Genomic DNA, 21389 nt, shown 5'->3' with positions numbered 1-21389 from the left:
AATAATGCTGCTGGATCCGAATGGATTCATAGCCCTTCCCCCACCTAGCTCCTTGGCTAGCAAACACTGTCAGAGAAGAGGGATGCATGTGCACTTGAAAACTAGACCACCAGGGAAAGACGGGATGCTGTCTATTGGAAGACCAATCAAGACAGAGTCATACTCACCAGACCAAGGGTTGAAAAAAATCCCTCTTAAATACACCAGGTAGGTTTAAAATAAATAAATAAAAGGTATAAACACTGGCAACAACCTATGTGTAATGTATGCACCTGTGTGTATGCTCACAGATATATTCAAAAGGGAGTTGGATGTGGCCCTTATGGTTACAGGGATCAAGGATTATGGAGAGAAAGCAGGAATGGGGTACTGAAGTTGCATGATCAGCCATGATCATATTGAATGGTGGTGCTGGCTCGAAGGGCCGAATGGCCTACTCCTACATCTATTTTCTATGTTTCTATGTTTCTCACAGGTTTGTAGAGCTGTTGCTCCTGATCTTTGGGCATCCTGTGCAGAGGGGAGTGGGCAGGTCGGAAGGCCTCCTCGTAGGGCTGCTCCTGGACCTGGCCAAGCTGGCCATTAATTGGTCCAGGCAGCGGGCGGTCGAGAGGATCATTCAGCCCGACTGCCTGCCTCTCTTCCACGGTTACGTTCGAGCCAGGGTGTCCCTGGAGATGGAGCACGCGGTGTCCACCGGTATGCTCGCGGCCTTCCGTGAGAGGTGGGCACCGGAGGGATTGCAGTGCACCATCACCCCCGGCAACCAAATTTTAATTTGATTTGTTTACGGTCAAAAATTTAATTTGTTTAATTTGTTGGTTTTAGTGCCCCTTTAATAAGGGGGCACTTGAATTATAGTTTTACCAAAATAATTGTAGTGCTGTTACATTGTGAGTGGCTTAGCCAGTCACGTGATGTTCACAAGACTCAATAAAACCCCAGCCAGTTGGGTCTAGGTCATCCACGATGAGGTATGCAGTTGTGAGCCTGGTGGATTGTTAAATAAACCAACTAGTTCTTAATGGCAATGTGTTGCTATGGATTCTTACTCAAAGAACCCATGAAGCGAATTCAATATACCATGTTACTTTGTTTCTGGCTGTAGCTTCCAGATAGTTGGTCGTCATTTACTGTGACTGTGTAAATGAACGATGAGATGGACACTAGTGTCTCACGTGTTCTCGAAGGCATCTTCTCCCCTTAAAGGGACAAAACCAATTGCAGATTAAATGATTGAAACTGGATATAAATTGAGCATAATAAGATAAGAAATAGGAACAGGAGTAGGCCATACGGCCCCTCGAGCCTGCTCCGCCATTCAATAAGATCATGGCTGATCTGATCATGGACTCAGCTCCATTTCCCCGCCTGCTCCCCATAACCCCTTATCCCCTTATCGTTTAAGAAACTGTCTATTTCTGTCTTAAATTTATTCAATGTCCCAGCTTCCACAGCTCTCTGAGACAGCAAATTCCACAGATTTACAACTCTCTGAGAGAAGAAATTCCTCCTCATCTCTGTTTTAAATGGGCGGCCCCTTATTCTAAGATCATGCCCTCTAGTTCTAGTCTCCCCCATCAGTGGAAACATCCTCTCTGCATCCACCTTGTCAAGCCTCCTCATAGAAGATGATTAATAACAATTACTGGAAGTAGTTTCTGCAGAGGTTACATGAAAGCTAAATGTTTATCTTGAAACCTGAACAGTTATTTCATATCTCAACAGCTCAACATATCTCATAAGTAACAGTTTCTTTGAACTCAATCATAACTTTTGTTTAGCTAAGCTGGATTGATTTGAACTGGATCACTCAGAGTTCTAGCAGTCATTTGAATAAGAAAGAAGAAATGCTGATGCATTGAGATCTCAGTTTTGTTTGGAGCTTTCGAAGTATGAGTTTCATTCCTACATTACAACAGTGACTACACGTCAAAATAAGTGCATAATTCGCTGCAAAGCGCTTTGGGACATCCCGATGTTGTGAAAGGTGCTATATAAATGCAAGATCTTTCTTTTTTTTTTAATTTATTTTTACATGTGCAACACAAATTGTCAATGTGTGAAAGTAATGCAGAACCATAGGATTCAATGCTGCTGCAGGTTAGAGTGTTGTTAGAACCTCAATTACTCTTCATAGTGTTATGTATCTCTAAAGCATGCACTCCCATATTCCGCCACCAGGGAGCGCATCCCCTGAAGTCCCAAGGGATCCCAGCATCCCTTGGGAGCACTGTATATAAGCCTAAGGCCTGTTCCTCACTCTGGAGTGTCTTAATAAAGACTGAGGTCACAGTTACTTTAACCTCCCTGTGTGCAGTCTCATCTGTGTTAGGAACACAATAACTGGCGACGAGTATACGAATCCAAGGCAAAGATGCAGCAACCTGTGGGCATCCTGGAGAAGTTCACGGAGGGTGAGAACAAGGAAGCCTATGATGAACGGTTAGACCAGTAACTTTGTAGCCAACGAGCTGGACGAAGAAGGAAGCACTGCAAAAAGGAGAGCGGTCCTCTTCACGGTCTGCGGGGCACCGACCTACAGCCTCATGAAAAATCTTCTGGCTCCGGTGAAACCCACAGATAAGTCGTAGGAGGAGCTGTGTACACTGGTTCAGGAGCATCTTAACCAGAGGGAGAGCATGCTGATGGCGAGGTATCGGTTCTACACGTGCCAGCAATCTGAAGGTCAGGAAGTGGCGAGCTACATCGCCGAGCTAAGGCGACTTGCAGGACAATGTGAGTTTGATGGCTACCTGGAGCAGATGCTCAGAGACTTTTTTTACTGGGCATTGGCCACGAGACCATCCTACGAAAACTTTTGACTGTAGAGACATCAACCCTCAGTAAGGCCATTGCGATAGCACAGGCGTTTATGTCCATCAGTGATAACACCAAACAAATCTCTCAGCACACAAGTGCTAGCAATGTTCATAAATTAACTGGAACTGTGTTTGCGAGCAGAAATGTACAGGGCAGAAACCACGAGTCTGCAACTGCCAGCAGGCCTCATGTGACCCAGATGATTCAGAGTCCACAACAAAGGATGAATGCAAGGCAATTCACACCTTGTTGGCGTTGTGGAGGCTTCCGTTCAGCCTATTCATGCCGCTTCAAAGAGTATGTTTGCAAGAGCTGTGGAACAATGGGGCACGTCTGCAAAACCTGCTAACCACCACGTGGCAGAGGAAGATCGGTCCATGGTGGATCAAAGCAATTTCGAGCCTCAGAGAAAGGAGCCAGATGCTGAAGTACACGGGGTGCACACATTTTCAACGAAATATCCACCTATAATGCTAAATGTAAAATTGAATGGCTTACCCGTAGCCATGGAACTGGACACTGGTACTAGCCAATCCATCATGAGTAAAAAGATGTTTGAGAGACTGAGGTGCAACACGGCACTCAGACCAGCCTTGAGCCCCATCCACATGAAACTGAAAATGAACACCAAAGAGCTCATCACTGTCCTGGGCAGCGCCATGGTCAAGGTCACCTACGAGGGCATGGTGCACGAACTGCTACTCTGGATTGTCCCAGGCGATGGCCCCACACTGCTTGGAGCTGGCTGGGCAAAATCCGCTGGAACTGGGATGACATCTGAGCAATATCACATATCAATGAGGCCTCATGAACCCAGATTCTGAACAAATTTCCTTCCCTTTTTGAGCCAGGCATTGGAAACTTTTCCGGGGCGAAGGTGCGGATCCACTTGGTCCAAGAGGCACGACCCATTCACCACAAGGCGCGAGCGGTACCTCACATGATGAGGGAGAGAGTGGAAATCGAGCTGGACAGGCTGCAACGCGAGGGCATCATGTCCCCAGTGGAATTCAGTGAGTGGGCCAGCCGATTGTTCCAGTACTCAAAAGTGATGGCACGGTCAGGATTTGCGTTGATTATAAAGTAACTATTAATCATTTCTCGCTACAGGACCAATACCCGCTACCTGAGGCAGACGACCTATTTGCGACACTGGCAGGAGGCAAGACGTTCACCAAGCTCGACCAGACTTCGGCCTACATGACGCAGGAGCTGGAGGAGTCTTCGAAGGGCCTCACCTGCATCAACACGCACAAGAAACTGTTCATCTACAACAGATGCCCGTTTGGAATTCGGTCGGCTGCAGCGATCTTCCAGAGAAACATGGAGAGCCTACTCAAGTCGGTACCACACACGGTGGTCTTTCAGGACGACATATTGGTCATGGGTCGGGACACCGTCGAGCATCTACAAAACCTGGAGGAGGTCCTCCAGCGACTGGATCGCGTAGGGCTGCGGCTGAAGAGGTCGAAATGCGTCTTCATGGCAACAGAAGTGGAGTTTTTGGGGAGAGGGATCGTGGTGGACGGCATTCGGCCCACAGACGCCAAGACAGAGACTATCAGGAACGCGCCCAGGCCAGAGAACGTCACGGAGCTGCGATCGTTCCTGGGACTCCTCAACTATTTTGGTAACGTCCTACTGGGGTTAAGCACCCTCTTAGAGCCCCTACATTGCGTAAAGGTGAGAACTGGGTATGGGGAAAAAAATAATTGCTTTTGAGAAAGCCAGAAACATTTTATGCTCCAACAAGCTGCTTGTATTGTATAACCCGTGTAAAAGACTTGTGTTAGCATGTGATGTGTCGTCGTACGGAGTCGGGTGTGTATTACAACAAGCTAACGTTGCGGGGAAGTTGCAACCTATCGCCTATGAATCCAGGAGCTTGTCTAAGGCCGAGAGGGCCTACAGCATGATTGAGAAAGAGGTATTAGCGTGTTTGTTTGGGGTAAAGAAAATGCATCAGTACCTGTTTGGCCTCAAATTTGAGCTGGAAACTGATCACAAGCCCCTCATATCCCTGTTCGCTGAAAACAAGGGATAAATACTAATGCCTCAGCCCGCATACAAAGTTGGGCACTCGCGCTATCAGCGTATAACTATACCATCTGCCACAGGCCAGGCACCGAGAACTGTGCAGATGCTCTCAGTCGGCTACCACTGCCCACCACGGGGATGGAAATGGCGCAGCCTGCAAACTTGTTGATGGTGGCGCAGCCCGCAGACTTGTTGATGGTCATGGAAGCGTTTGAAAATGATAAATCACCTATCACGGCCCGCCAGATTAGGACTTGGACCAGCCAAGATCCTCTGGTGTCCCTAGTAAAAAAACTGTGTAGTGCTTGGGAGCTGGGCCAGTATCCTCGTTGAAATGAAAGAGCTAATCAAGCTGTTCCAGCGGTGAAAGGACAAGCTGTCCATTCAGGCAGACTGCCTGTTGTGGGGTAACTGCGTAGTGCTACCCAAAAAGGGCAGGGAGACGTTCATCTCGGATCTCCACAGCACACACCCGGGTATAGTAATGATGAAAGCGATAGCCAGATCCCATGTGTGGTGGCCCGGTATCGACTCTGACTTAGAGTCCTATGTACAGCAATGCTGTGTGTGTGCTCAGTTGAGCAACGTGCCCAGAGAGGCACCACAAAGTTTGTGGTCTTGGCCCTCCAGACCATGGTCGAGGATCCATGTCGACTATGCGGGCCCGTTTCTCGGTAAAATGTTCCTGGTGGTGGTGGATGCTTTTTCAAAATGGATTGAATGTGAAATAATGTCGGGAAACACTGCCACCGCCACCATTGAAAGCCTGAGGGCCATGTTTGCCACCTATGGCCTGCCTGACATACTGGTCAGTGACAATGGGCCATGTTTCACCAGTGCCGAATTAAAAAAATTCATGACCCGCAATGGGATCAAACATGTCACCTCGGACCCGCTTAAACCAACCTCCAATGGGCAGGCAGAGTGGGCAGTACAAACAATCGAACAGAGCCTTAAACGAGTCACAGAAGGCTCACTCCAAACCCGCCTGTCCCGAGTACTGCTCAGCTACTGCACGAGACCCCATTCACTCACAGGGGTGCCCCCAACTGAGCTACTCATGAAAAGGATTCTTAAAACCAGACTCTCGCTGGTCCACCCCAACCTGCATGATCAGGTAGAGAGAGCAGGCGGCAGCAACAAAATGTAAACGATGATCACGCCACTGTGTCACGGGAAATTGATCTGAATGACCCTGTGTATGTGCTAAACTATGGACATGGTCCCAAGTGGATCGCGGGCACGGTGATAGCTAAAGAAGGGAGTAGGGTGTTTGTAGTCAAACTAGACAATGGACAAATTTGCAGAAATCACCTGGACCAAACGAGGCTGCGGTTCACAGACTGCCCTGAACAACCCACAGCAGACACCACCTTTTTTGAGCCCACAACACATACCCAAAGGATCAACAACACCACCCCGGACCAGGAAATCGAACCCATCATGCCCAACAGCCCAGAAAGGCCAGGCTCACCCAGCAGCCCTGCAGGGCCAACAACATGCCAGCCCAGCGAGGGCACAGCCAACACACCAGAACAGACATTTGTACCGAGGCGGTCCACCGGGGAAAGAAAGGCTCCCGACCGCCTCACCTTGTAAATAGTTTTCATTTTGAATTTGGGGGGGGGAGTGATGTTGTGTATCTGTAAAACATGCACTACCATGTTCCCCCACCAGGGAGCACATCCCCTGAAGTCCCAAGGGATCCCAGCATTCCCTTGGGAGCACTGTATATAAGCCGGCCCCTAAGGCCTGTTCCTCACTCTGGAGTGTCTTAATAAAGATTGAGGTCACTGTTACTTTAACCTTCCTGTGTGCAGTCTCATCTGTGTTAGGAACACAATACATAGAATCATAGAAATTTATAGCACGGAAGGAGGCCATTTCTACCCATCGTGTCCGCGCTGGTCAAAAAGAGGCCATTCAGCCTAATCCCACTTTCCAGCTCTAGGTCCGTAGGTTACAGCACTTCAGGTGCACATCCAAGTACTTGTTAAATGTGGTGAGGGTTTCTGCCTCTACCACCCTTTCAGGCAGTGAGTTCCACACCCCCACAATACTCTGCGTGAAGAAATTCCCCTCAAATCCTCTCTAAACCTTCTACCAATTACTTTAAATGTATGCCCCCTGGTTGTTGACCCTGCTGCTGAGGGAAATAGGCCCTTCCTATCCACTCTATCTAGGCCCCTCATAATTTGATACACCTCAATGAGGACTCACTACAGCCTCCTCTGTTCCAAGGAAAATAAACCCAGTCTATCCAATCTGCCCTCATAGCTAAGATTCTCCATTCCCGGCAACATCCTCGTAAATCTCCTCTGTACCCATAATGGAGTGGACCCAACCAGTGGAAATTGGCAGATAATCGGAGGCCCCCCACCCTACATTTACTATGACGCAGTGATCTTTCTAGCTTCTGACTTGGTGACCTAATCACATGCCCAGCACGCACTGATGACACCCACAGTTTCTCATTCTAAGAATGGGTTTCTCTTGGAAAACCGCGCTGGCTGGTGAACTCCTTTGCCCTGCATCAACTGCAGCTCTATTTCTACTGGCTGCCTGGCACAAAGCTAAATATCAGCCCTCCGCAGATAGTAAATTCTACCATTTTACCAGGCATCCAGATAGAAGTTCCTTATCCTTCTGGATCAAGAATCTAAAATCTGTGAAAAATCAATTAAAATCACTCAATTGGAGACTAGCCCCCACAAAATCCTTGCAGATGACGGGCATGAGAATCAACGAGAATCCACCGTAATGCGCGTGCCACGTGATTCACAGCACTCTGACCTTCCACAGACCACACAAAAAATCTGCAAAAGGACATAGACAGGCTACGTGAGTGGGCAAAAATTTGGCAGATGGAGTATAATGTTGGAAAGTGTGAGGTCATGCACTTTGGCAGAAAAATTCAAAGGGCAAGTCATTATTTAAATGGAGAAAGATTGCAAAGTGCTGCAGTGCAGCGGGACCTGGGGGTACTTGTGCATGAAACACAAAAGGTTAGTATGCAGGTACAGCAGGTGATCAGGAAGGCCAATGGTATCTTGGCCTTTATTGCAAAGGGGATGGAGTATAAAAGCAGGGAAGTCTTGCTACAGTTGTACAGGGTATTGGTGAGGCCACACCTGGAATACTGCGTGCAGTTTTGGTTTCCATATTTACGAAAGGATATACTTGCTTTGGAGGCAGTTTAGAGAAGGTTCACAAGGTTGATTCCGGAGATGAGGGGGTTGACTTATGATGAAAGGTTGAGTAGGTTGGGCCTCTATTCATTGGAATTCGGAAGAATGAGAGGTTATCTTATCGAAACGTATAAGATTATGAGTGGGTTTGACAAAGTGGATGCAGAGAGGATGTTTCCACTGATAGGGGAGACTAGAACTAGAGGGCATGATCTTAGAATAAGAGGCCACCCATTTAAAACTGAGATGAGGAGAAATTTCTTCTCTCAGAGGGTTGTGGATCTGTGGAATTCGCTGCCTCAGAGAACTGTGGAAGCTGGGACATTGAATAAAATTATAAGACAGAAATAGACAGTTTCTTAAACGATAATGGAATAAGGGGTTATGGAGAGCAGGCAGGAAGTGGACCTGAGTCAATGATCGGATCAGCCATGATCTTATTGAATGGCGGAGCAGGCTTGAGGGGCCTACTCCTGCTCCTATTTCTTATGTTCTTATGCTTGTGATGGACAGTGGAAATCGTGAGAATGTAGCTATCCTTTGACAATCACAGCATTGCTGTGCCATTGTATGTAGGAATATTAGTTATACAGATTTTACATACGTGCGCAAATCATAATATTCGCATCACTTAAAAGTGACATTTGTCTACAGGTTGAATCTCCCTTTTATGGAACCTTCGGGACCTGATCTGTTCTGGATAAGGGATTTTTACGGACAAGGAGTGATCACGTTAAATGGATGGTACAGGTACTGAGCAAGGGGATATCGGGACTGGCTGGCTTGGGGCTGGGAGTGTGGCAGAGAGATCATGGGGGGGGGGGCGCGGGGGACGGTGGATCGTGGGGTCAGGCCAGCAATTGCGGGAGTCAGCAGCGAGGACGGAATTCAATTTATTCAATTTATTCATGTCGGAGTTCTGTGCATGCGCTACCCGGTGGCCTGGAATGGTTCTGGACGAGGGATGGTTCCAGATAAGGGAGTTCTGGATAAGAGAGGTTCAACCTGTATATATTGTTTTTTGCAAAAAAAAGTCTTAAAAAAATGTGGGTCCATTTTTTGTACTAAAGAATAGAGCTGAATATTTCTCCTGGTTGGTGTATAAGTGAACCATAGCGAATTTGAAGGTTCCTGGCCTATGCTGAGCTAGCTTTGTTGATACTAGGATGCCAAGGGAGGGGCATAATTAAACTTGGCTTGGGTGGTGATGATGAGCTGGGATCATTGCTGTCCAATGATCACCTGCTAGAAAGTGTGTCTGTCTGTGTGTGTGTATGTGTGCGTGTGTATCTACGTGTGTGTCTGTGTGTGTGTCTATCTGTGTGTGTGTGGTGTGTGTGTGTATGCGTGTGTGTGTGCATGTGCCTGTGTGTGTGTCTGTGTCTGTGTGTGTGCCTGTGTGTGTGTCTATGTATGTGTCTGTGTGTGTGTGTGCCTCTGTGTATGCCTGTGTGTGTGTGTGTGTGTTTACCTCTGTGTGTGCCTGTGTGTGTGTGTGTGTGTGTGTCCGTGTGTGTGTGTGTGTGTCAGTGTGTGTGTGTGTCCATGTATCCATGTGTGTGTGTGTGTGTGGCTGTGTGTGTGTGTGTGTGTCCGTGTGTGTGTGGGTCTGTGTCTGTGTGCATGTGTCTGTCTGTGTGTGTGTGTGTGTGTGTGTGTGTGTGTAGTCTGTGTGTGTGTGTGTGTGTGTGTGTGTGTGTGTGTGAACATCAAGTAAGGACTAAGCTGTAATGGCCAAGTAGCTTTGCTCATTGCTTAGGCTCAGAGAAAGAAGGTTCACTTGGCTAAGATACGGAAGGATAATGAACTGTACCCCAGCATGAGACAACGCCTTCAGGAAAGAAAAAGGAGCAACATGGACAGAAAAAGAGATTTGAGATGTACTTAGATCTGGAGGACCCTTCATTTGCAGCAATTTCCAAAGAAACCATTTTGTTTCAAAATGTACTCGTGTTCTCAAAGCAGGAGATCTTTTCTGAACCAATTCCTTTTGGAAGAGGAACTATCGTAATAACAGACATGTACACTTGCAATTCTTCTTTCTTCACATAAAAATAGTTTGAATGTTCCTTACCTAAATTAGAACACTGCACCACGCTCATGTGGCAGAGACACCTGGGCGGACATTTGTATCGCCATGCGACGGGACGCTCTGGAGCTGGTCCAGCCGCTGATCCGGATTCCTCTCCCACAATGTCAAAGAAGTTGGACTGCTTGAAGGGCTTAGCCTGGCAGAGCACGAAAGCCACCAGGCAGGATATGAAGACCTGAACAGCTCCACTCATGGTGACTGAAAGAAGAGAAAGTCAGGATTTCAGCATCTCTGGAAGTTGTTGCTGCTTGCATTTATATACCCCCCTGGTGATTAAGTAACTCCTCAAATTTGAGCCCCAATGCGCTCAGTCCAGTGCTGCTGAAATCCTGTTACTCTGAAAAATTAACTTCAATTTAAATTCAATTAAAAAAAAGAGTTCATTAAAGCAAATCTTGCAAAACATCGATTTTATTTTAAATAAGTCTTTAAATTTAGCGTTTGTAAATACACAGAATTGCAACCCCTTCCCATATTGTTCCAAGAGCTGCTTCTCTGTAAGAAAACAGCAACATCTTATAGACACAAACATAGGAAAATAAGGGAAAATATGAGAAATGACCTACTGACCCATCCAGCCCGTCCCAAACAGTTGTGGTACCCTGTACATCACAATATACATCACAGTAACTACACTCCCCACCCATCCAGAGCCATGTCATTTACCAATTACCTCCAAATAAAATAAGCTACGTTTTAATATATATATTAATATATATATATTAAAACGTGTATCTTTCAAAGAATTCAGATTATTGCACCAAGAAGCATAAAAAAACAAATATTAAAAACTCAGGCCAATTGGGGAAAAATCTGGACAATTTCTCTCCAACCCCCTCAGGCGATTGATTCGCAGTGTTTATTAAGTCACTATTTCTTTCAGCGATTCAGTACATCCAATTTCCGGTATTACAAGTTGAACCTCCTTTATCTGGAACCCTCGGGACCTGGTCTGTTCTGGATAAGGGATTTTTCCGGACGAGGGGTGGTTACGTTAAATTGGATGGTCCAGGTACTGAGCAAGGGGATAGCGGGGCTGGCTGGCTTGGGGCTGGGAGTGCGACAGAGAGATCATGGGGGCAGTGGGGGGGGGGGGGGGGGGCGGGGAGGCGGTGGATCGCGGGGTCAGACCAGCGATTGTGGGAGTCGGCAGTGAGGAAGGACTTCAATTTGTTCAATTTGTTCATGCCGGAGTTCTGCGCATGCGCCACCCGGAGGCCGGGAATGGTTCTGGACAAGGGATGGTTCCGGATAAGGGCATTCTGGATAAAGGAAGTTCAACCTGTACCTTCTTTCCCCTTCAGTTTATACGTTATTATGCAAATAGCAAATTCCACTTGCAATCTATGAGCAACTTTGCAGTAGATTCAAACTTTCAAGGAAAGTCACACAGTCATGGGGATACATATGAGGCCCATGTTTATCAGTCACAAACTGAAATCCTGTTGTACCCAAATAACAAAAACTGGCATCGTCTCAGTTTTCTGCCCCCTCTTTTACAAGAAAAATAGAAACATTTGATGAACAAATACTCGCCGCAATCACTTCCCACACACATAATATTGTTTGTTTTTCAGCAGTACACGGAACATCCAACCTCCTGCGATGGCTCTGTTGGTAACTAACCAACCTATAAAGACCAAGAAGGTCCAGGTTTGGTTCCTAGTCTGTACTAAATGAGCTTATATCAACAAGGGTGAAGCAGGATTGGAACAGTTAACCTCAGTGCCTCTGGACATGGGAGGGTAACATCAGGCACAGTTTGCAATCATGACTCTTATCTGGTAACCACTGCTGGAAACCGTGCATATAAGAACATAAGACCATAAGAAATAGGAGCAGGAGTAGACCATATGGCCCCTTGAGCCTGCTCCGCCATTTAATAAGATTATGGCTGATCTGATCATGGACTCAGGTCCACTTCCCTGCCCGCTCCCCATAACCCCTTATTCCCTTATCAGTTATGTGCGATCAGGGCCCAGGAGAGGCGTGAGTTCGGGGCCCAGAAGAGGCGAGGGCCCAGGGGCAGCACGGGCCAGCCCACACTGCGATATGTGCGTGCACTAGGTCCATGCAGCAGAGCTGGTCTCCAGTCGTCTTGGGTAATCCTTGCCTCTGGACCAAGACTTAGCTCTGTCAAGCCCGTGTGGTGGCTGGTGTGTAACAACCCCCACACGTTAAAAAAATCCATGCACTGGCATCTTCCACCCTTCAGGATGTAGTTTGGGACTTGGAATATTAGGTCCTTCATTGAAACACCTGTGAACTCATCCCTTTTTTGGTGTGGAAGCAAGTCATTCTCAATTCGCAGGACCATCTATGATGATGATATGTGCAAAATGACTAAGAATGGAATTGAACTGCAACAACAACAACTTTTATTTATATAGTGCCTTTAACGTAGTAAAACGTCCCAAAGCGCTTCACAGCAGTGTTACAAAACAAAACAGATACATTTGACAGATAGCTACACTGCGATGCTCCCATACATCAGATGAGTAAGGTACTGGAAAGTGATTGGTGAGCCTGTGTGAGTACACCACCTTAGGTCGGGGCTGTAAATAGAGCTGGAGTGCCGGGCCCTGGAACATCGTGGGCGAAGGACATTACCTTAAAATCAGAACAAAGTCATTCAGGAGAGCAGTTAGGAAACACTTCTTCACGCAAAGTGTGGTAGAAACATAGAAACATAGAAAATAGGTGCAGGAGTAGGCCATTCCGCCCTTCGAGCCTGCACCACCATTCAATATGATCACGGCTGATCATGCAACTTCAGTACCCCATTCCTGCTTTCTCTCCATACCCCTTGATCCATTTAGCTGTGAGGGCCACATCTAATTCCCTTTTGAATTTATCTAATGAACTGGCCTCAACAACTTTCTATGGTGGAGAATTCCACAGGTTCACAATTCTCTGAGTGAATAAGTCTTTCCTCATCTCGGTCCTAAATGGCTTACCCCTTATCCTTAGACTGTGACCCCTGGTTCTGGACTTCCCCAACATCGCGAACATTCTTCCTGCATCTAACCTGTCCAATCCCATCAGAATTTTATATGTTTCTATGAGATCCCCTCTCATTCTTCTAAGTTCCAGCCTAGTCGATCCAGTCTTTCTTCATTTGTCAGTCCTGCCATCCCGGGAATCAGTGTGGAACTCTCCCACAAATAGAAGTAGATGCCAGCTCAATTAATCATTTTACATCTGAGATTTGTAGGTTTTTGCTAGAAAAGGTTATAAGAGGACATGGCACCAAGGCTGGTGGATGGAGTTAAGAAACAGGTCGGCCATGATCTCATTGAATGGCGGAACAGGCTCGAGGGGGCTGAATGGCCCCCTCGTCTTCCTATGTTCTCTCAGGATCCCCATTCTGCTAAAAGGCCAAGCTGAACAATGAAATTATTCGTCTGAAAACTCATGGGGCCCGAAATTGAAGAACTTACCGCACACTGCAGCCAACATTCCTCGGCTCGAACCGCCCAGTGCCACTTTCGACATGGCCTGGAGCGGGCGGGAGGGGAGAGCCGCCGGGAAGCGCCCGCCGACATCAGCGGACGGCCGAGTCGCGCAACTGACCTCCCGCCCGCCAAGCTGCGACATTGGTGCGGGCGGGAGTTGGCGGCAGAACGGGGGTGGACTGCTGGCCGGAGGCTGGTCTATCCCCAACGGTGAAAAAAAGGTTAGTACACTTTTTATAATGTTGTTTCTTTACAGGGACGTACCTGGATGGGGTCCCCTGAAGGTCTTCAGATGGTTTAACATTTTTTTTTTAATGCTTTTGCTTTTCAGGGTCTTCGACCCTCCGTGGGCCCGACTCCATCCTCGGCGGCACTTGGGCGGCAAGCGCCTCTGCCGCCGAGAATGGGAGCTCCCGCCCGCTGCCGCATAAGTCGCTCATTTGCCACCCGCCGACCTTTGAGGGACCTCTCCGATGAAAACCCTGCCGAAAGTACCGTCAGGTACCTCAGCCGCATTCGGCAGTCCTTTAGGCGGCACTTGGGCGGGCGGAGGCCTTCAACAAATTCGGGCCCTTGATGATATTGCTATGTGTCAAATTTAGCCATTAAAGGTTAAGGATAGGAATGAGGAATCTGAACACGCCAGTTTGAAAACAGGAAAGAAATGTGAGAAAGGATTGAGCAGAACATCTCTAGAAAATGTTGGTCATCTACAATAAGCTTGGTAACAGAAATATTGAGAAATCTGGAAAGTGTGAAAACTGGGCTGTATTAAAAACCAGAAAACTCCACTGGTGTTTACCACAAAGATTATGTATAGAGAAATAATTCCTTTTTTATCAAGACCAGTCTCCATTTTATTCCATGAGAAGCACATGTTGCTCTATATATCAGCCAGGATCTTACCCAATGTCGGCCAACATTGCAGCAATGACTCGGCTCCCTCACTGGATGCAAGCATTATTACACAATTGTTAAAGACTACAGCTGGCTATCATGTGCAGGTGTATCCACCCCCAGGCCTGACTTCTTCAATCAGTTCCTTCCAACCTCTGAAGCTTTACCCAATATAAACACTAAATGCACCCACATCTCACCCTGCACCAAAGTCTCACTAGCCCATCGCCCCTGTTCTTTGCCAATCCCCACTGGTTCACCATCCCCCCAATGCATTGATTTCAAAACCCTTTTTTTCAAATCCCTCACCTCCCGCTGCATCTTTCAGTTTCCTCCAGCCTCGTGTCCCGGCTCAGTTTGCCACTCTTCTGATCGATGCATTGACCATCCTTCTGCTCCACATCTGGTAACGGAACCTTCAGCCATCTCATGCGTGCATTGTGTAATTTTCTCCCTAAACCTTCCCCCATCTCGCTACTTCTCTCCCCGTTCTTAGAAATCTCCTCAAAACCTCTGACCTGTCTCATGGTCACCTCGCCTACGTGTTCTCCTCTTGCTGCTTGCTACCTGTTTCTCCGTGAACCGCATTAAAAGTGCCATAATAAATGCAAGCTGTTGTTGGTCATCTGACAGTGTGAATGGCAAGTAGGGCGGGAACAAGAAGGTGCGATTGAAGAGCCAGGCATAAAAAAAGAGATCACGACTCACAAATCTAATTGTATTTTTTGAAAAAGTTGCAAAGTTGGTGGACGAGGGAAGCCCAGCAGACATTGGCCCGAACTTGGTGGCCTTACCGCCCACTGCCGCCGGCTGCCACCGAGTTTTTTCGGCAGTCATCCCATGGTGACAGATTCCTCCAGGTCTGCCGCCGGTGGGAAGGGAGTACCGCTGGGCACCGTCCGCTGACGGCCGCTGATGTGCAAGTCGCGTAAGTGGCCTCCCGCCCACCGATCTGGCAGATTTCTCCGGGCGGGAGTTGGCGGCAGCAGGAGGAAGGACCGCTGAGTGGAGGCAGGTCTAACCCCGACGGTAAGTAAGAAGACCTGCAAAAAAAGGTTAGTGAACATCTTTTATTTTATTTTTCAGCGATTTATTGTGGATGGGGGGTCCCCTGAAGGTCTTGCATTGGATTTTTAACTTTTTTTATTTTTAGCTGGTTTCCCCCTCCCTGGGCCCGACTCAATCCTCAGCGGCACTTTGGCGAGGATTGCATTTGCCGCCGAGATTGGGAGCTCCCGCCCGCTGCTGCCCAGATTCACGGCGTAAGTCGGTTTTGTGCCACCGGGCAGTACTGGCATATCTTTTAGAGGAATCTCCCTGGCAAAATACCGCCAGGTCTCTCGGTAGTCCTCAGCGGTCCTCTGGCTGGCACTTGGACGGGCCTTGGTTTTGACCAGGTTCGGGCCCATTGTCTATTTAGATTTCCACAAAGCTTTTGACAAGGCACCGCATAAGAGGCTATAAGATCGGAGCCTCTGGTATTAGTGGAAATATATTGAGTGGGATTCAGAACTCTGGTTGGTAGGATGCAGGCAAAGAGCAGTTACAGATGGTTTTGGATCTGTTTGGAGATCGGTCACCAGTGGTGTCCTGCAGGGATCAGTGTTGGGACCGTTGCTTTTTACTATTTTTATTAATGATCTGGATTCAGGGGTTGGCAGCACAATTTGCAAATTTGCAAATGATACCAAGATCTGTGCGAATGCTAGAACTATAGAAGATGCTCGTCCGCTTCAAAAAGATTTTAATGTGTTGGGAGATTGGGCTCATGACTGGAAAATGATATATAACTTAGATTAGTGCAGTGTTGCACATGTGGACAGGGCAAATTCTAAACATTCATACATCCTCCAGGAAAAGGCATTAAAGAAATGCAGATAGACAGAGATTTGGGCATTCTAGTGCATACATCCTTAAAGGTACATGACCAATGCCATGCAGCGACAGCTAGAGAAAATAGAGTGTTGGGGTGTATCCATGGGACATAGAAACATAGAAATATCGAAACATAGAAAATAGGTGCAGGAGTAGGCCATTCGGCCCTTCGAGCCTGCACCACCATTCAATATGATCATGGATGATCATGCAACTTCAGTACCCCATTCCTGCTTTCTCTCCATACCCGTTGATCCCTTTAGCCATAAGGGCCACATCTAACTCCCTCTTGAATATATCCAACGAACTGGCATCAACAACTCTCTGCGGTAGGGAATTCCACAGGTTGGCCTTCATAGCTAAAGGATTTGAGTATAGGAGCAGGGAGGTCTTACTACAGTTGTACAGGGCCTTGGTGAGGCCTCACCTGGAGTATTGTGTTCAGTTTTGGTCCCCTAATCTGAGGAAGGACGTTCTTGCTATTGAGGGAGTACAGCGAAGGTTCACCAGATTGATTCCCGGGATGACAGGACTGATATATAAGGAGAGACTGGATTAACTGGGCTTGTATCCACTGGAGTTTAGAAGAATGAGAGGGGATCTCATAGAAACATATAAAATTCTGATGGGATTGGACAGGTTAGAGACAGGAAGAATGTTCCCGTTGCTGGGGAGTTCCAGAACCAGAGGTCACAGTCTAAGAATAAGGGGTAAGCCATTTAGGATCGAGATGAGGAGAAACTTCTTCACTCAGAGAGTGGTTAACCTGTGGAATTCTCTACTGCAGAAAGTTGTTGATGCCAGTTTATTAGATATATTCAAAAGGGATTTAGATATGGCCCTTATGGCTAAAGGGATCAAAGGGTATGGAGAGAAAGCAGGAAAGGGGTACTGAGGTTGAATGATCAGCCATGATCATATTGAATGGTGCTGCAGGCTCGAAGGACCGAATGGCCTACTCCTGCACCTATTTTCTATGTTTCGATATTTCTATGTTTCACAATTCTCTGAGTGAAGAAGTTTCTCCTCATCTCGGTCCTAAATGGCTTACCCTTTATCCTTAGACTGTGACCTGTGAATATAAGCCTAGTCGATCCAGGCTTTCTTCATATGTCAGTCCTGACATCCCGGGAATCAGTCTGGTGAACCTTCGCTGCACTCCCTCAATAGCAAGAATGTCCTTCCTCAGATTATGAGACTAAAACTGTACACAATATTCAAGGTGTGGCCTCACCAAGGCCCTGTACAACTGCAATAAGACCTCCCTACTCCGATACTCAAATCCTCTCGCTATGAAGGCCAACATGCCATTTGCTTTCTTCACCGCATGCCAACTTTCAATGACTGATGTCCCATGACACCCAGGTCTTGTTGCACCTCCTCTTTTCCTAATCTGTCACTATTCAAATAATATTCTGCCTTCGTGCTTTTTGCCACCAGATAACCTCACATTTATTTACATTATACTGCATCTGCCATGCATTTGCCTACTTACCTAACCTGCCCAAGTCACCCTGCAGCCTCTGCATCCTCCTCACAGCTTACACTGCTACCCAGCTTAGTGTCATCTGCAAACTTGGAGATATTACATTCAATTCCTTCATCTAAATCATTAATGTATGTTGTAAATAGCTGGGATCCCAGCATTGAACCTTGCAGTACCCCACTAGTCACTGCCTGCCCTTCTGAAAAGGACCCGTTTATTTCTACTCTTTGCTTCCTGTCTGCCAACCAGTTCTCTATCCACGTCAATACATTACCCCCAATACCATGTGCTTTAATTTTGCACACTAATCTCTTGTGTGGGACCTTGTCAAAAGCCTTTTGAAAGTACAAATACACCACATCCACTGGTTCTCCCTTGTCCACTCTATTAGTTACATCCTCAAAAAATTCTAGAAGATTTGTTAAGCATGATTTCCCTTTCATAAATCCATGCTGACAATTGAGTATAGGTACAGGTCCTTAGTCAGGCCGCACTTGGAATACTGGGTCCAGTTTTGGTCTCCTCACATGGTGGGTGATATTGAGGCTCTGGAAAGCGTGCAGAAGAGGGCAACTAGACTAATTCCAAGTCTAAAGCATCTTAGGTTAAAAGAGTTAGGATTCTATACCTTAGAGCAGTGTAGAATTAGGGGGAAATATGATTGAGGTTTATAAGATAATGAAGGGAATAGACAGTGTTCCAGCTGACAGTTTATTTCAATTAAATAGGTTAGGCAGGACCAGGGGTCACAAATTTAAGTTGTATAGGGTTAGATCTAGGTTAGATGTCAGGAGGTGATTCTTTTCCTAGAGAATAGTAGACCTCTGGAACAAGCTGCTGTTTCACGTGATGGATGCAGACTCACTGAATTCCTTGAAGCGAAAGTTGGATCTGTTTCTGGCTGCGGCAGAGATGAACTCTTACAGAAAGTAGGTACTGCAGGGAATTTAATGGCCAGAGTGATCTCCTGGATTAGTTTCGATCGTCTAGATGGGTCGGAGAGGAATTTCCCAGATTTTTTTCTGTTTTTAAAAAAAATCTGTTTTTTTGCCTCTCCCAGGAGATCACATGGTGGGGTGGAGTGTATGTGTTGTGATACACAAGGTATCGCAATTGTGGGGGACAGGCTCGATGTGCCAGATGGTCGTCCCCTGTCCGTCATTGTTCGAATGTTCGTATGTAAAGTGCGATAATAGAACAAAAGTGGGCCAGAAATAGAAGCAACTGAAAACGACAGCACAAGTGTGTGAGTGGGTGAGACAGAAAAAGAGCAAATAGGGTGTAATGGGTTTTTTGTGTGGGTTGTCCAGAATTTTCCGAAATGGAAACTTTTTTTTTGAAATGAAAGTCAATTTTTCCACTCTGCTGCAGCGTCTCATGGTGTGGAGATGTTAATTATTAATGCCAAGAATGTCAATTAATTTCTATCAGCAGTAAAGCAAATTTTCAGCACTCCAGTACCCCATGTTCTGCTCATTATCCTCTTCCTGTACTGGCCCACGGATACACAAGACAGATTGTGCTTATTTTAAAATTAGGAGAATGTGTGCGACAAAAAAAAAAACATTATGGTGCGTTGGAACTTCTAATGCCAACAATTTATTAAATTTAATGCTCGCATCTAGCCAAACTCGTATATAATAATTATTAATGGGTCGCATGAGTTAATGCCTGGCACTTGCCTACATTATGTTTCAGTTTTATGTTGCAGACAAGGGAATGGCTATTTTGGGGTAGTAATATACCGGCTGCTGATTCGCTGCTGTCTGTTCTGCGCTATTGACCAAGGAAAATTCATGTGCCATCGTTCCCTGTGTATTAGATCACATGGTCAGTGCCTTCATCTTAATTACATAATGTTGGCCTGGAGACATCCACCTCAATTACCAATTCCTCCAAACACATTGAGCAGTCAGCCCAACACTTGACTCCGGTACACTTCAATATTCATGCTGCTGTTCCCAATTTTAGGAAGAGATTACAAAACGCTAGGGCAGTGATGCACGTCGCTTCACAAGTAATTCAAAGGCTGCCCTTGTGAGTTTTGCAGGTCAAAGGATGGTACATGCTTGTATCCTGTCCAGCTTAGTGTGGCATTGATCTGCTCCCTGTTCTAACTCATACCAAGTTGGAAGTAAATAGGAGATGGACATCCATGAAATAGGTTTGAGCAGTCTCAGAATAACGGATCGCCCATTTAAGATGGAGATGAGAAGGAATTTCTTCTTCCAGAGGGTTGTGAATCTTTGGAATTCTCTGCCCCAGAGAGCTGTGGAGGCTGGATCATTGAATATTTTTAAGGTGGAGATGGACAGATTTTTGAATGGTAAGGGTTATGGGAACAGGCAGGGAAGTGGAGTTTAGGCCAAGATCAAATCAGCCATGATCTTATTGAATGGCGGAGCAGGCTCAAGGGGCCAAATGGCATACTGCTGCACCTCTTTCTTATGCTCTTATGTCCATCCAGTTCCTAATGGGTAGCACAAAAACTGCTCCGCAGTACATTAAACTGGCACTGAATTGGCGAGGCCATAATGACAGATGGTATGGAAAATGGAAATTGCCTTTCGGGTGCAGTGGGATGGGGGGCATTCTCTGAGCTTGGGGCCTGAACGCACAGTCGTGGGGCAGAGTAGAGGGACATTCATTCTGAATTAGCCATGTTGTACATGACTTGATGCCGCTTCTGGCTGCTTAAAATGGGAAAGTGCTCTGGGTCCCAAGGCATCGATGAGCACAACATTCATCAAAAGAATTTTTAAAAATTACAAATAGGTAAGCAAGTAGTAATCAAATGAATGTCGAACTTATGCAAAATGGCGGCTTTATACAATCAAGAAGTTTATGTGTGTATAATAAGTAATAGGAGAGCAGTCACAAATTTGCATTCATATATGATACAATGAATTGGAAGGTTGTGACTAAGTGTGTAACCAGTAGAAGTACTGTAACACAATTCACTGATGTGAGGTGGGACAGGGCTTGAACACTTGTACAGGGCTCAATTTTGGCCCACACTTCTTCGCGATGCGCCATTTTTCTCTGTTCAGAAGTGCGGCGAAAAAATTCCTCCCCACTTTGGCCGCTGTCCGGCCTCTCCCTGGTCGTCGCGCAGCGAATCAGGGGCAGAGCCAGCGTCCTGCACTGAAAACAGTGCCGGGATGTCGGCACATGCACATTGGAGTCAGGTCGTGATGTCCGCGCATGCGCAGTAGCGCCGAAATTTGGCAGTCGCCAATTTTTAAAAGGAATCGTAGCTGCTTGTGTTTTGCTGTCTGGTGAGTTTGCTTCCTGTAGTCTGTGTGTGCTCCGATGTCAGCAGTTCCCGCCCCTGTCGCTGGCTGAGCGATTTACCGGTCGGCCCGCCCCTATCCCTGGCCGAGTGGTCTCCTGGTCGTCCCGCCCCTATCCCTGGCCGAGTGGTCTCCTGGTCGTCCCGCCCCTATCCCAGGCTGAGTGACCTCCCACACCAGCCGGCCCGCTGTTGAAGTAGCTGCTTGTGTTTTGCCCTTGCTTCAGCCTGTTACAGCCTGTCT

General features: G+C 46.8%; 1 protein-coding gene across 1 annotated transcript in view; it reads right to left on the bottom strand.

Annotated features, from left to right (window-relative positions):
* The window catches only part of LOC139228280 (decorin-like), a 31547-nt gene extending 21214 nt beyond the window's left edge, over positions 1-10333 (bottom strand). Inside the window, exon 1 of the mRNA XM_070859463.1 lies at positions 10123-10333. Coding sequence (XP_070715564.1) covers positions 10123-10333 — 211 coding nt within the window. The remainder of the gene's footprint in view (positions 1-10122) is intronic.
* Positions 10334-21389: the final 11056 nt, after the last annotated feature.

This window comes from Pristiophorus japonicus, chromosome 17 (genome assembly GCF_044704955.1).
Source record: "Pristiophorus japonicus isolate sPriJap1 chromosome 17, sPriJap1.hap1, whole genome shotgun sequence".
NCBI classification, from domain to species: Eukaryota; Metazoa; Chordata; class Chondrichthyes; family Pristiophoridae; genus Pristiophorus; species Pristiophorus japonicus.
Note: the sequence above shows the minus strand (reverse complement) of the source record. Positions and strands in the feature narration are given on the sequence as shown.